This window comes from Acomys russatus, chromosome 3 (genome assembly GCF_903995435.1).
Source record: "Acomys russatus chromosome 3, mAcoRus1.1, whole genome shotgun sequence".
NCBI classification, from domain to species: domain Eukaryota; kingdom Metazoa; phylum Chordata; class Mammalia; order Rodentia; family Muridae; genus Acomys; species Acomys russatus.
In genome coordinates this window covers 65,462,472-65,476,291 of record NC_067139.1, presented here as the reverse complement: position 1 = coordinate 65,476,291, position 13,820 = coordinate 65,462,472, and the positions used below count along the sequence as shown (strand labels likewise).

At 39.0% G+C, this 13,820-nt stretch overlaps 1 protein-coding gene across 5 annotated transcripts in view; it reads left to right on the top strand.

Moving 5' to 3' along the window:
- The window catches only part of Ccser2 (coiled-coil serine rich protein 2), a 104,038-nt gene extending 91,614 nt beyond the window's left edge, over positions 1-12,424 (top strand). For 3 of the 5 annotated variants that reach the window (XM_051142072.1, XM_051142123.1, XM_051142114.1), the window contains one exon: positions 11,021-12,424. In XM_051142072.1, coding sequence (XP_050998029.1) covers positions 11,021-11,809 — 789 coding nt within the window. In that variant the 3' untranslated portion in view covers positions 11,810-12,424. Of the gene's footprint in view, positions 1-4,952; positions 4,993-11,020 lie in introns of all 5 variants that reach the window. The other 2 variants (XM_051142083.1, XM_051142094.1) reach the window with 2 other exon arrangements.
- Positions 12,425-13,820: the final 1,396 nt, after the last annotated feature.

Here is a 13,820-nt window from a genome sequence, read left to right as displayed (position 1 = left end):
ATTCTTTCCTCTAGCCATTGGCCTTCTGTTGGCACCTGCTTCTTCCTTTTCCTCCTGGGTTCAGTGTTGTCAGTTTCTGATTGTGTGCTACAGCAGTGTGATCAAGACTGATCTCTGATTTTCCTAGATCAAACATCCCTAGATTAGGAAAAAGTAAGGATTACTTGTATGATTTGGCTCTGCTAGGTGCTTGGGAATGGGTAGGTTATGTCTTGCTCTAGGAATTCTCATGAGATCCCTGTTGAGCCATAGCTACAGGATCATTTCCCACCTCTTCAGCATCTCTCACTGACTTTGAAAGGTTCTTATGGAAGAGAAATATGTTTTAACTACTGTGTTATCTGAGAGTCACCCCTTTGGATAACCAGTACTGTATGCTAACAAAGCTATTGCTCTACTGTGTGTGAGGGGGAGGTGAGGGAGAAGAGAGAGGGAGAGAGAGGGAGAGAGAGAGAGAGAGAGAGAGAGAGAGAGAGAGAGGAGGAGAGAGAGGAGAGGAGAGGAGAGGAGAGGAGAGGAGAGGAGAGAGAAGAAGTAAAGCTATGAAATCATAGTAGATCTAATGGTTTCCCAGAGAGTGTAAGAATAGATCTTATTTTTTTTCTATACTAAACTAATATTCAACGGGGATAATGCCTATTTTTGCATTTAAGTAGTTTGTGGTTCCTAGCACTCAGTGTTTAGAGTGGTTGATTATAACTAATAGAAGGGAGTTTCTCTTTCATTGTAACATTTAACTTACAAAGTTCTTTCTGATGCTTGCTTGAATGTACTATGTTTATCATCAAATGCAGAGGCCAGGAGTTGTGCCTGTACCTTCAGTACCGGCAGTCTGGTTTTCATTTTAAGTTGTAAGAGTGAGTAGTAGACACTAGTAGCAGTAGATACAGTATGAGAAAATAGCCTGTTCTAGACACACAGAGTGTGAAGTCATCAATTATTAGGAGTATGTAGCCTAGGGCATTCCACAATGCTGCACTGGCCGAAAGTCTTGGTAAATTTAAGAATAACTCTAGGAAATGGAGATAAGCATAGAAGTTCCTGGCTTTTACATGGCTTTCTCTGGAAATGTTGACTTGTACTTTTATATTTTTTAATTAAAAATGAATAGTAATATTTTCTTTCTGCTGTTTTTCTTTTGATTTCAAATAAAATTTTTATAGGCCAGCGAAAAATAATTCATTTAGGTATATAGAGCCCTTTCTGCTGTGTCAGTGGAGACTTCAGTTACTGGCACTGGTTGCTCCTTCTAATGTTCACCCACACGGGCTTGAGAATGATGAGTAACTTGCTGCAGAGTATGAAAAATTAATAAAAGAATGACTTCTGCCAAACAGAAGGCCCTAATGACACGTCCAAATAGTTTCTCTTGCCACACTTAGTGCTTCAAAAATTTAAGAACAATATACTTTTCAGAATTTTCTCTTGCTCGTGCTATTTGAAAGAACTTAAGAATTCTCTGTATCTCTGTCTTCTGTGTGAAGCAAGCTAGATGGGAAGGAAAGAAAACAAACCATATGAGCACATCTTCCATCTGTCCTAACAGCCCAGAAATTTCTGGATGTGTTGCTTGATGTCTAAGTTTATATTTAATAATTATATTTACCAGAATCACATAGAAATCATAGGGTTTATAGTTTTGCATGTTTCCTTTCTTATATATACTTCAGATAATTCTTAACAAATAATTTTGACAAGTGATAAAAAATTGATTTTGCATCCCAGCCAGTATGTATTTATTGGATACAAATATGTATTTGTAATTCAATATATGTATACCTACATTCAAAATTCAGATAGAAGATTCCTGGCTCTTTCTCTTAGGGCAGAAGAGATTCATTTTCTTGTCTAGTGGACTTAACTTTTTTCCTACGAATGTTGATATCAGGACACTGAGGCTTAGCTAGGACCTGAGGAGGTGGCTCGGCAGTTAAAGCACTGAACCCTGAGGGCCTGAGTTCTGAACCCTAGACACCCATGCACATATTGGTTGCCAGGGCGGCCCACCTGTAGCTATAGCCTCAGAAAGAGGGGCTGGGTCCCCAGAGCAAACTAATTAGCTGCAGACTAGCAATATAAAAGGGCTTGGGAGTTAATTGAGAGACTGCCACAGTGAATCAGGTGAAAAATGACCAAGAATGGTTCCTGGCACACGCAAAAACATTGACATACAAACACGCACACACCACATCCACACGTGAAAAATATCAAGAAATAAAGGAGCTTGGAACATTTTTTACTGAAATACTTTTATCATTTTTAAGTGCTCTTTCCTGAGGATTAAAGCCGTTTTCCAGTAACACTTCTTTGATGTTGAAGATGAGGGGTTTTGAGCAAGAACTACTCTTCCATTCAGCCAGACAGTGCTCACTTGACTTAACCTGCTGTGCTTGCTGCTAGCCTGCTCATTTTCTTTTCTTTTCTTTTTTTAGTGTTTTTGAGACAGTGTTTTTCTGTGTTAACTAGGCTGTCCTGTACTCACTTTATAGACCAGGCTGGCTTCAAACTCACAGTGATCCTCCTCCCTCTACCTCCCAAGTGCTGGGATTAAAGGCGTATACCACCGCACCTGGCTTTTGCCCACTTCTTTTCTTTTCTTTTTTTTTTATAAAAGATTTATTTATTGTATTTATTGTACATGAGTGCTTTATCTGCAAAAGAGGGCATCAGATAACATTATAGATGGTTATGAGCCACCATGTGGTTGCTGGGAATTGAACTCAGGACCTCCAGAAGAACAGGTGAAACCCTTAACCACTGAACCATTTCTCCATCCCCTTGCCTGCTTATTTTCAACAGCTTACTCAGTGCTTGCTTTTTCATTATTTTTTGGCTCAAGAATTACCACCTCAGGGTTCATAGCCTTAGTCTAATATTTAAATACTTCACTTTGGAAATTATTTTCAAAAAATATTTAGGAAAATGTATGTATAGGTCATAAAATAGAGCCATATATTTAAGAAAATGATAAAGACTACATTGGATATATAGGCATTTTTTTATTCACTTGATCTGTACAGTAACTCATAGTAAGCTATTAATTATTCCAGTTGTATAGTCAGAAATGTCTGTAAATCAGAGTGATGTAGTAGTTTGCTCAGGGTATGTAAACACATCAGAGCTGCATTTCATTCTAATTCCAGAGCACCTTGCAGTTTATTGTAGATGACTTTTTCTGTAAAACTTAAAATTTCTTCTGACATACAATATAGTGGCTCATTGTAAAGAAGCTAAAAGAACTAAAATGATTTTATATATTTCCTTCTAGTCTTTTATAAAGTCAAAACATTTTGTAGTTGTATTTTCAAATCATATAAACATTTTTCATATAGTGTAACTTGAAACCACTCTTTTTGGTGGATGACAATGTATTATCATTTGGGAGTAATTCTTCTAGCCCACATAAATTTCTACGGTGGATTTTGTCTTTGTACACAATCCAGTGCCATCACTTGTGTAAGCAGAGCGCTGGAAAGACATCATTTACTAAATGCTCTCTGCTTAAGCAGGGTCAATTACTGTGCATCATCCCGCTCCAGACAAGCTGATAGACAGGTTGGGTTTACATGGTCTGACTGACTCTGAGTTGTGACTTCAGTCAGTCAACTCTGTATACATGGTTGCCTCAGCTATTGTGCTTTTATGAGCAATTAGCTTTGGGAGTGACTTTTCATAAAGATAAAATATTTTGATTGAAATGGAAACTAGGATAATTTCATAGAAACTGAACTAAACCAATTGTACATTAAGCAGTTTTCCCTGTAATATCATATATATTTTGCAGTCAATTTCAGATGCTATCTAGCATAGTTACTGGTTGGTTAATTAGAAATATGCACCTAACTCATGGTCTAGTAGGACTTCCCATAAACTTAGACTTGTGTTAGTTTATGTCAGTACCTGCAGTTGTGGCAGGTGCAACAGTGACTGTTTTCTGTCTGTAGCTTTTGTGACGCCTGCTCTGCTGCTGGTGGGTGTGTTTCTTGTTGCTGAGGCATTGTGCTTGCAAATTCCACCCTTTTGGTTATACCAGTGGAATTATATTATTATTAAACAATGTAGAAGTTTTCTCCAACAGTACTGTGCCTCTGCTAGGTAGATATGATAGCCTGTCTTTAAGTGGTAGCTGGTCGGAATCAGTCAATCTCAGCGACTGTGCCTCTGTAGCAAATACAGGCACTCTTAACCCCTTTGATAATTTTAAAAGCAGTTAACCAGCTGTAAACTCAAAGCAATCTATGAGTTCTGTAGTTTTCAAGTAATATATGTATTAATCATATGTCCTCTTAAGTTTTCTGAGACCTGGAAGTGCCATTCTGAAATCCAGAGAACAAAAGAGTATTCCTGGCTTCCAAAAATCACTGGAAGCCATGATTGGCCTCCTTGAATCGTGTTACAGAGGGGCTTAGTTAGGAATCTTGTCTTCAATAAATAAATAAATAAATAAATAGATAAATGGATCTTGTCTTCACGGTGATGTGTGGAACTTCAGGTGAACATCACTTCTAAGTCAAAGTTCAGCTAGTTATGCTTTAAGAGGTCTTTAGTGCCATTGTAGCAATAAAAACAAACTAGCAAATACTAAATTTTTCTTTCTTCATAAGGGGTTATATGAGGCCTAACCTCCTTAGGTGTTTGGAATATTAGTATTAAATTGTGTCAAAATTCTCTTCAGTATTGTGTTTGGTAAAATTCAAGTGATTCCTCTGTGCAAGAAGTGTTACACATGGACATGAACATTTCTATTAACTTGTAAACCACTTTAGCAAAAGGTATAATCTATCAAATATGATTTACTATATGCAAATTACTATGTACAATAATGCCTAGAAAAACTCAGGCAGAGAAGATGCCCTTGGCTGCTGCCCAGTCATGGCAATCCTCAGTGTTCTGTCTGATGCTGTTGTCCTGTCTTTCTCTTGTCTCTGCTCTCCCATTGTGCCATTGGCAAGGAGTTGAGAAGTTAGTCCACTACTTCTCTGACAAAGCGTGGTATAGTACAATTTCAGATTTTTTCCTTCCACCTTCCCCATGGTCACTTTTTGTTTTTCTGTTTTCTCCCAGTTTGCATGGTGCATGTGAGAGCGTGCATGCATGAGATTACAGGCATGTCACAGGTGGCTCCATCTCCATCTTCCTTTTAAGTATTAAAGTGTATTCAATAATGATAAACTCATATGTAGCCCATGAAATGACTTTAGGTATTCCATGTGTGTTATACAGTAGCAGTTTTATACTTGAATATTTCCTGTTTCCTACTTTACAGACTGTGGAACACTTTTACTCAGGGTTTGACACTTTAGCTGCCATCTTTTTCCTAGGACCTGGAGGAGGGGAAGGATGCTTATGAAACTCAACATGATAATTTTAGAGACCTTTGGTGTGTGATGAGACAGTGATGATGCAGAGCTTTCCTTGGGCTTTCTGCCAGTGAGTCACTGTAGAGCCACCTCTGTGCAGACAAGTGCTCCACAAAGGGGCTTGGGCTTGGTGTCTAATTCTTATCCTTTGTAGGTGAGAATCAACTGAGAAGCAAGGAGGAGACTTTGCCTGTATGATCATACTGAAGATGCAGATTGCTTACTTACACTAAAACTTTAAGATAATCGTCTGATTATGCTGTATATTATGAAAGCCTATGACTTCATAACTAATACCCAAATAACATAACAGTAATAAGTTGTAGTGTTACATTTTAAAATCTCTGATGGTTTAAAATTGACCTTTGCCACTTGCTGAAGTATTTGAAATTTGACCATTACTTCCTTAAACGTCAGTGTCCTCATTTAGAAAAAGAAGAGGCTAATGCCATCCTCCCAGAGCCACAGGAAAAGCAGCCGTCACGCAAACTTGGTCATGGGGCTTCTATGCTTGTGCAGAAGGAGACCCCTGCCTTCCAGTCTGGAGTATCACATTTTTCCAGAATTTGTAAATGCTAAGTATTGTGTTAAGGAACTGATAGTCATACTATTATTTGCAGAAACTTAATTATGAAATTCCATTTCAGGGCACTGTAATGATTGCTTAACATCTTACCAATTGCAAGGAATAGATCCAAAAATCAAGCTAACAACAGTTTTATAGAGGCTAAGTGAGTCAATACAACATTTGACTGGCTGCATCACAGAGCCATCTGATAACTCTTTGAAATTTTTAATATATTTCTTATGTTCTAACTCCAGTTCTTCTGTCTGTGATGGAAGTAAGGAAATCTTAGCCTTGGTATCATAGACACACAAGGCTGTTCTTGATTGAAAACTCATAATTGTGACTAATTTATTGAACTGCTTTTGAACCTAGAAACTTCATGTTCTGTAGCAACTAATATGTTTTCATGTGATGAAGATATGGGCTGCTCCACCAGACCCAGTTACAGAAGAGCCATACCTTGAACTGACTATGTTTATCCTGTCTAGTTATCATAGGTGATATGTGTCAGGAAGCCCTGTGCTAAGTGGTTTGCATGCATAATCATACTGTTACAGGGAAATAGCTGCATGTCTGCTGAAACAATTTCCCAGCCTCGTGAGCCAAAAATGCCTATACAAGTTAAAACAAAACAAACAGAAACTAAGCACTTGCTCACTAAGTGTAGGTCATTATAAAAGATACTTTTGTTCAAGTTAATATGTAATTAACATTAAACATTTTAAGAGAAGCAGGTTTAGTTTTCTATTATCCAGATTTATTTGTCCATTAGTTTTTAGAGTTTGATTTTTATTTAATCAATAATGATCTATTATTGACCTAACCAGTCATCTTTGCTATTTTATGGCCAATTGAGCTATTCTTAAATATGTAGCTAATAATTCACTTGCTCATTTTTATAGCAAGCATTTTTTTTTTTTTGGTACTTTGAAAATAAATGGTTCATTTTCAGAAATAAACATCTAGTCCATCAGAATTGAGAACCTTCATAAACATTACAAACAATGAAATGATACAAGTCAAATATACAAAATATGTTATTGAGCAAGCATGTTTTTAACCACCACTATGAAAATGAATTGTGATAGCACTTGCTCGAGGAGCTTCATGGCCTCTCACTATTCTTGCAAACAGTCCAAATAGGCACCTGAGGTTATCGCTAAACATGGCCATCAAGCCTTTGCACAATTCCCCAGTAGTGCCTATTGCTGACATTGTCCTTGACACATATAACCATTTAATCTGAGAATTTGTAGAGTCTGTAGAATGTGCAGAATGTGCAGAACGGTACTGTTTAGTTATTTAAAACTGTGCAAGTGAATCTTGCACTTGCAGAGTCCAGTTAGAGGCACTGGACATCAGTCTACATTTCAGAGCTTTCTTAACAAACTCTCTACAAGTCTCAAGAATAGAGTAGTACACCTCACTCATCTGTGACTACAGATGCCTGAGCCCTCCAATAATGATTGGGTTTCTGTTGCCTTATGTTAGGAGTCTGGTGAGCTGCTAAGGCTATGAAGTGCAGGGGCTAGTTGGCATTTCTCCAGAGACCTTGCCCAGATACTGTGGGCTTCCCTTTCACATCTGTTTGTCCCGTCCCCCTGCCCCACAGTATGCTGATGTTGCAGTTTAAACTTTACTTAAGCTGTTGGGATCGCTCACTTGGGCAGCGGGTAGCTCACTGCTGACTGTCTGACTTAGAGTTTCTTCACCTCCTCGAGCTTCTCACTGTTTCTACCAAAGTGAGACCCTGAAGTGCTCTCTATCCTCTGATCTTTGCCTAACGTTCTCTCAGCATGTAGGTTACCAAGTTAGCTTAGCAAGTGCCTGCTGGTGCCAGCCTTGCCTCTTCTCCCAGCAGTGCTGTCTCTACACTGTTGTGGCATCTGAGTGACAGAACATGGTGGGTTTTGTTAGTCATGGCCACAAACCAGTCCACATCTCAGAATTCTCTCCCTTCTGGAAATTCCTGCTTACCCTTTAAAACCTCAGTCCAGATTGTTTGTACATTTTCTGTGTTTTGTCTCCAGTCAGGCTTTTGTTTTCATTTTGGTCACATGTGGTTAGAAGCGGTCCCCCCCGCCCCCCGCCCCATTTATTTGCCTGACCTCCTTAAGCTGCTCCGTCAAGCACAGGGACTGTGAGGGCCCACCTCCAGTTTTTCCTCACTCCTCATGGTGTACATTTAATAGATGTATGTGTTTGGTAGCAGTTAGCTGGTGGCTTGTAGTTTGTTAGTAGGATCTCTCTCCCACACTTGTCTCCTTAGACCTCACAGTAGAGCAGTTTCCCCTCTTCCTTGAAGTAGACCTTTTCTCTTCATAATAATGGAATTCCCAACTTCTAGTTTACAAACATAGGGCATTAATTTTAGGACTAGGGAAATTATATTGTTAAAACTGTTTTTTTTCATGAAGTCTAAAATTCACATTATTTACCTACTAGAAATCACTGATTTGTTTCTAACTAGGTAATAATTTAGACTTCATTTATATAACTATTTAGTCTTATTTCCTCAGAGAGAGACTCAACATGGTATATTCTTAGGAACTTTGTGAGTTTCTACTTGCCAGGCTTGTAACTGGAGCTCTCCTAGGTCAATACGCTGCTCTGTCTCCATGTGGCTCTATAGGGGACAGGGAGTGTGAGCGATCAGTCATGCGGATGGATATCTCAGGTCCAGTGGCCTTTTCTGGAAGACTGGCTCTCTGATTACCTTGACTTGATAGGAAATTTTTACAGACCAATAGCACCTTTTTGTTCCTTAGGTAATATTACAAAAAAAAAGACATTTAAAAATTGTGACTGATAGTTTCAGTTCTTAAATTGCTTTAAAGCCTTTTAAATTGGTATGAGAAAACTTTATTCTGTTTAGAGGTGAAAAGAGAAACAAGTGCCCTGTGCTTGGCTGTTAGTGCTGCCCTTTTCCACACCCCCACCTTTGGTAGGTAGTGTAACTCTGCTCAGTCTTTCTATTAAGTCTTTTTGACATTTGTGATTGCTTTTAAGTGCTCACTAGGAAACCTTTAGACGAATCTTCTGAATTACTTACTAATGATATTTTAGTACCTCTCATTTGGAGGACATTTTATTCATCTCTGTGGTTATAGATTGTGGAAATATGCCACTGTCTTCTGAAGTAGTTAGCTTTAGGCAAGAGTTGAGCTAGCTTTATTTTAAATTACTGTGAGAGTTATTGTTAAAATGTATTTCTCTGTACAGATTAATTTTGGTTATTGTTTTGCCTTTTAAATATGTTTTTCCCATTTGGGTATACGTTCAATATGGTTTGATCATTTTAGTTTTTCAAGACAGGGTTTCTTTGTGTAGCCTTGGCTGTCTTGGACTCATTTTGTTGACCAGACTGGCCTCGAACTCACAGCGATCCGCCTGCTTCTGCCTCCCGAGTGTTGGGATTAAAGGCGTGCGCCACCACACCCAACTGGTTTGATCATTCTTATCTTCTCAGTTCCCCTAACTCCTCCCAGATCTACCTCCACCTCTCCATCCCCTCCCAACTTTACATTCTTTTTAAAGAGTAAAAATAACCTATCAAATCCAGTGTGTATAGCCCACATTCTCCCTGATTAACCTGGCGGGGGGCAACACTCTTAAAGAAAACTGCAACTCTCCCTTAGAAAGCCCTCAGCTCCTCACGAGTTGGAGCTTGTAGGCCCCTCCTTCCTCCATACTGGAATGTTGACTGGCACAATGTTCCTAGCCACCCCCACCCCCAGTCCCCCACCCCCGACTTTTAAAGTACTGGCAACCTTCAGCCATCCCTCCTGAGTGGTGATCCTTTTCTCAGTTGCCCCTCCTGTCACTGCCCACCCTGGCAGCCACCGCCATTGATGACCAAGGAGGAAGAGAAGACAATGAATGTGGGCAGATAGGTCCATCTCTACAGCAGGGGCTGTGAAAGATGCTGTTTAGGTTTCTTTGTAGATTAGCAGAATTAAAAAATATTAGTTAAAGGTGATATTAAAAGTCACACTGGGGGTTTAGCTCAGTGGTAGAGTGCTTGCCTAGCAAGCACAAGGCTCTGGGGGAAAAAAAGATAAAATTCACATTTCAAGCCCAAACTTTTTGACATTTTAGCCCAAGTTATTAAATAGAAAGTATATATATGTCGGAGAGGAAATAAATAATGGTCACTGATTGTTTTAACTGATCCATGTGTTAGTTTGTAACTTTAAAAAAAGACAAAACAAAAAACTAGATAGCCAAAAATAAAGGAAATCACATGTTCTCTTTAGTTTGTAAAGGTACTATCACAAGGCTGCTCGGCCTTGACAACTTGGCTGCTGTGCTTCGGTTCCAGTTCCAGGTGGTTGCATCTCTCTGCTCTCTCAGCTGTCATTGAAAAGACTGTTGGGTTGCTGGGGCTCTAAGGATTCAACTTAGTGCTCTTGGAAATTCTTGAAAGAGATGCAATACTTGGCAACATGTGTAAAAATGAACTTTAAAATGCATAATAGCTGGAGAAATGACTCAGTGGTTAGAGCTCTGAATGCTCTTGCATAAGATCAGGGTTCAGGTCCTAGCAGCCACTTGTTCACCTTACAACCATCTGTAATTTTGGTTCCAGGGGGTCTGATGCCATATTTTAGCCTCCAAGGATACTAGGGACACACATGGTGCATGTATACATAAGCATGCAAAAGACTGATATGCATTAAATAAAATGGGTAATATTTTGAAGGTTGCTATTAGATGTGAGTCCCACTTAAGGAAATTAAGTCAAAGTGCTAATGAAAATTTCCTCTGGATCTCTTGTAGATAAGGTTGAAAATAAAACATCTAATGATGCAAGGATTTTTTTTTTTTTACTAGTTAAAAGCTTTCTTTTGTCCCATTTAATTTTGGAACTTGTTCAGTGTTTGCTGCCTGTATCATTTTTGTTTGCATTATCATTATGTGTCATGAGTTTGCTTGGATATTGCAATTCATCCCTTACTTTTAAAAAAATCACATGTCTTCCATATTAAACTATGATAAGTGGAAGTTTTGCTTAATTGGAAATAAGGTTGCATTAATTCTGGGTAAAGTTCTAATATAAATTTTTGGTAATTTTTAAAAAAATTTTTAACAGCCTCAAGTACTACAGCCTTCCAGCAGCCTTCCCAGACGTACAGACCACGCCCAGGGAAAACTAATCAAGCCACAACATATCGAGGCCCACAGTGAATATGCAGTCCAAGGTATGTGTCAGGGCGGTGCACATCCCGACGAAGGCTTTGCACAGGGCCTGCAGCAAGAGAAGAGCTATGACTTGGAAGAGCGTCCTTCTTCGCTGAGCCCACAGTTGACAGCGGATGTGGAGAAGGACATAGCTTCTGAAATGAACCCGAGCATGACTGTGAATGCTCAAGAGCCTTATCATTTGGCAAAGAATCAAACTAGTGACATGCAGCTTGTAAAGACTCCTCCTCAGACAGCTTCCCAGTCAAGTACCGTGGACCAGACTAAGAGGGTTGAAAGAAACCAGTCTCCTCAGCCCAAGTCCTCACAACTTTTAAAGCCATCCATCTTGAGTTCTTCAGCACCTCCTCCAGATTCCTCATTAAGTAGGACTTCCACATGTAAGAAGGCATCAGTAATCACACCATGCAATTCAAAACTTCAGCTGACATCTAATCAAAACAATCTTGCAAACCATTTGAATCTGAAAACATCTAAACTTCGTCCCCCTTCTGGCTCTTTCAAACAAAAACAAATAAGCAATCCCCAACTAGAGCCTCAAAACTTCCAGGCCAAGAGAAGCATCCCAAGGCCGTTAGCACGACCAAAAGAACTGCATCATTCACACAGCAGTTTGCATTCTGGGGATTGTGTGGCCTCTAATCGATATTCTCGTCTTCCTAAACCAAAGATGCATTAAGCGCATAGCCATCACCTGCCAATCTGTTCTTTGAAAGCAGTCTGCTCTGTAATAGCTTTATGTGCAATTTATTACTATGTTGGAGGTTCCATTACAGCAAATCTTAAAATTAAAATGCAGAAGCTTCTACTAGTTTGGCTCTTCCATTCTATGTCCTGGTTGAATTATATACCCTTTGCACATACTTGTCTCAGGTAAACACAAGTTTACTTATCCATCTCCAGAGGCCCAGGTCCCTACTCACACTATCCAGCCCTCTCTCTGCATACCAGAAAAGTCAGAATATTCCATTTTTCAGGCAAAACATGTACATTGCTGATTTAGTCTTGTTGTGGTCTGTAATAACTGTGGTTATCAGAACCCCACTCCTTTGCTTATTCATCCTGTGACTGTGGCTGCTATTTGAACTAAAGATCCAGAGTGAGGATGGAAGATGGCTGTCCTTGAGCAGGGTTCTGGCCAGTGGTTTGTATATTTATGAGGTCTATGCAAAAGCTGTCCAATGAATAAAGAAAAGACCAGGCTTCTAGTAAGGGAGTCCTTACTGATTTTTTCTCTCCTTTCTAGGATCAATGATCCAGTTCTACTGTTTCTCCACTTATCAGACAAATTTCCAGGCTGTTTCTCTCTCTCTCTCTCTCTCTCTCTCTCTCTCTCTCTCTCTCTCTCTCTCTCTCTCTCTCTCTCTCTCACACGCACACACGCGCACACGCACGTACTATTTGTTACTGGGGAAGTTTGGAGAGCTTGAGCCGCCTGTGGTGAATGAGTTGTAACCTGTGTTGGTGCTCGAGCTTTGTAGGTAGTTGGATCTTGAACCTTATTAACTTACAGAGCCGTCATATTACTTATGTTTCCACAACATACATTGACAATTTAAAATTAAGTCTTTAGTGTAATATTTGTATTTATTGATTTTTTTTTTTTTTTTTTGCTAATATCTGAAGACTGGAATAATAGACTTGAAATATTTGCACAAAAATCTGATGGGATATAAGAGTGATTTAAAGCTTATTTTGTATAAAAAAATGAGTTAAAACACTTTGAGAAAAAATATATAAATGTAAGACTATCATAAGTCACTTTTCTGGATTTTCTAAGTTTCCCTTTTCTGTTTTTGTAAGTTTGAATGGCAGTTTCTTGAAAAGATTTTGGGAAAATGTTAAGATGTAGACAGGAAACTGTACTTCATTAAGAGATCTTGCTCCAGATGTGCTACAGAAGGTAGCTGTGGGACCTCCAGGTAACTGTGTACAGGGACCCAACCACACCTGACCATTTCTACACTGTTGAGTCTGCCCAAATCATGTCATCTTTAGGCTAGTGAGCCATAGTTTATTTAAAAGATTTTTCAGATAACTTCACAGAGTCAGCATCTGATAGCCGACTAAAATTTATCCGAAGGAATAATAGCCAAGATAAATAAACATCTATGGATTCCTTTTTAAATGTACCTAGGTTACAAAGAGAAACATGGTATCAGATGCATTAGTGTAAAGGTTCAAAGTCACATTTGCTCCACTTGGGGGCAGTTAGAACCTCTCTAGTGAATTTGCCGTTTGGAGATGCAGACCTGTCTCAGGTCTGGGAATAGGTGAGCACTTTAGTCAGAGGAAGAACAGAAGCTCAGGACACCCTGCATGTAGGCTAGATGCTATTGAGTCATCACTGCTGTGGGCAAAAGCATTTCCTGAAAGTGACCCAGGTCGGCTGCAGCTATATGTAGGCACACCTGCTTTCCCCTTAAGGAGAATGAAAATTAATCTTATGCATCACACATAATGCTACAATCATGCTCTATTCTCTGCAATAGAAAAACACACTAATGTAGTAGTGTTTGTTTTGTTTTGTAATCAGAGACTTGTATAGACCTTTATGAAATACTTTTGCAACTTGGCCTTATCCTTAGGGGAAAGTAAAAATTTAAATGTATTTATAACCTTCTCTCTTGTCTGAGGGAAATGTCTTTGTTGTCTGTTATTTAAAAATGTTGACTAGTAATTTGTTAATT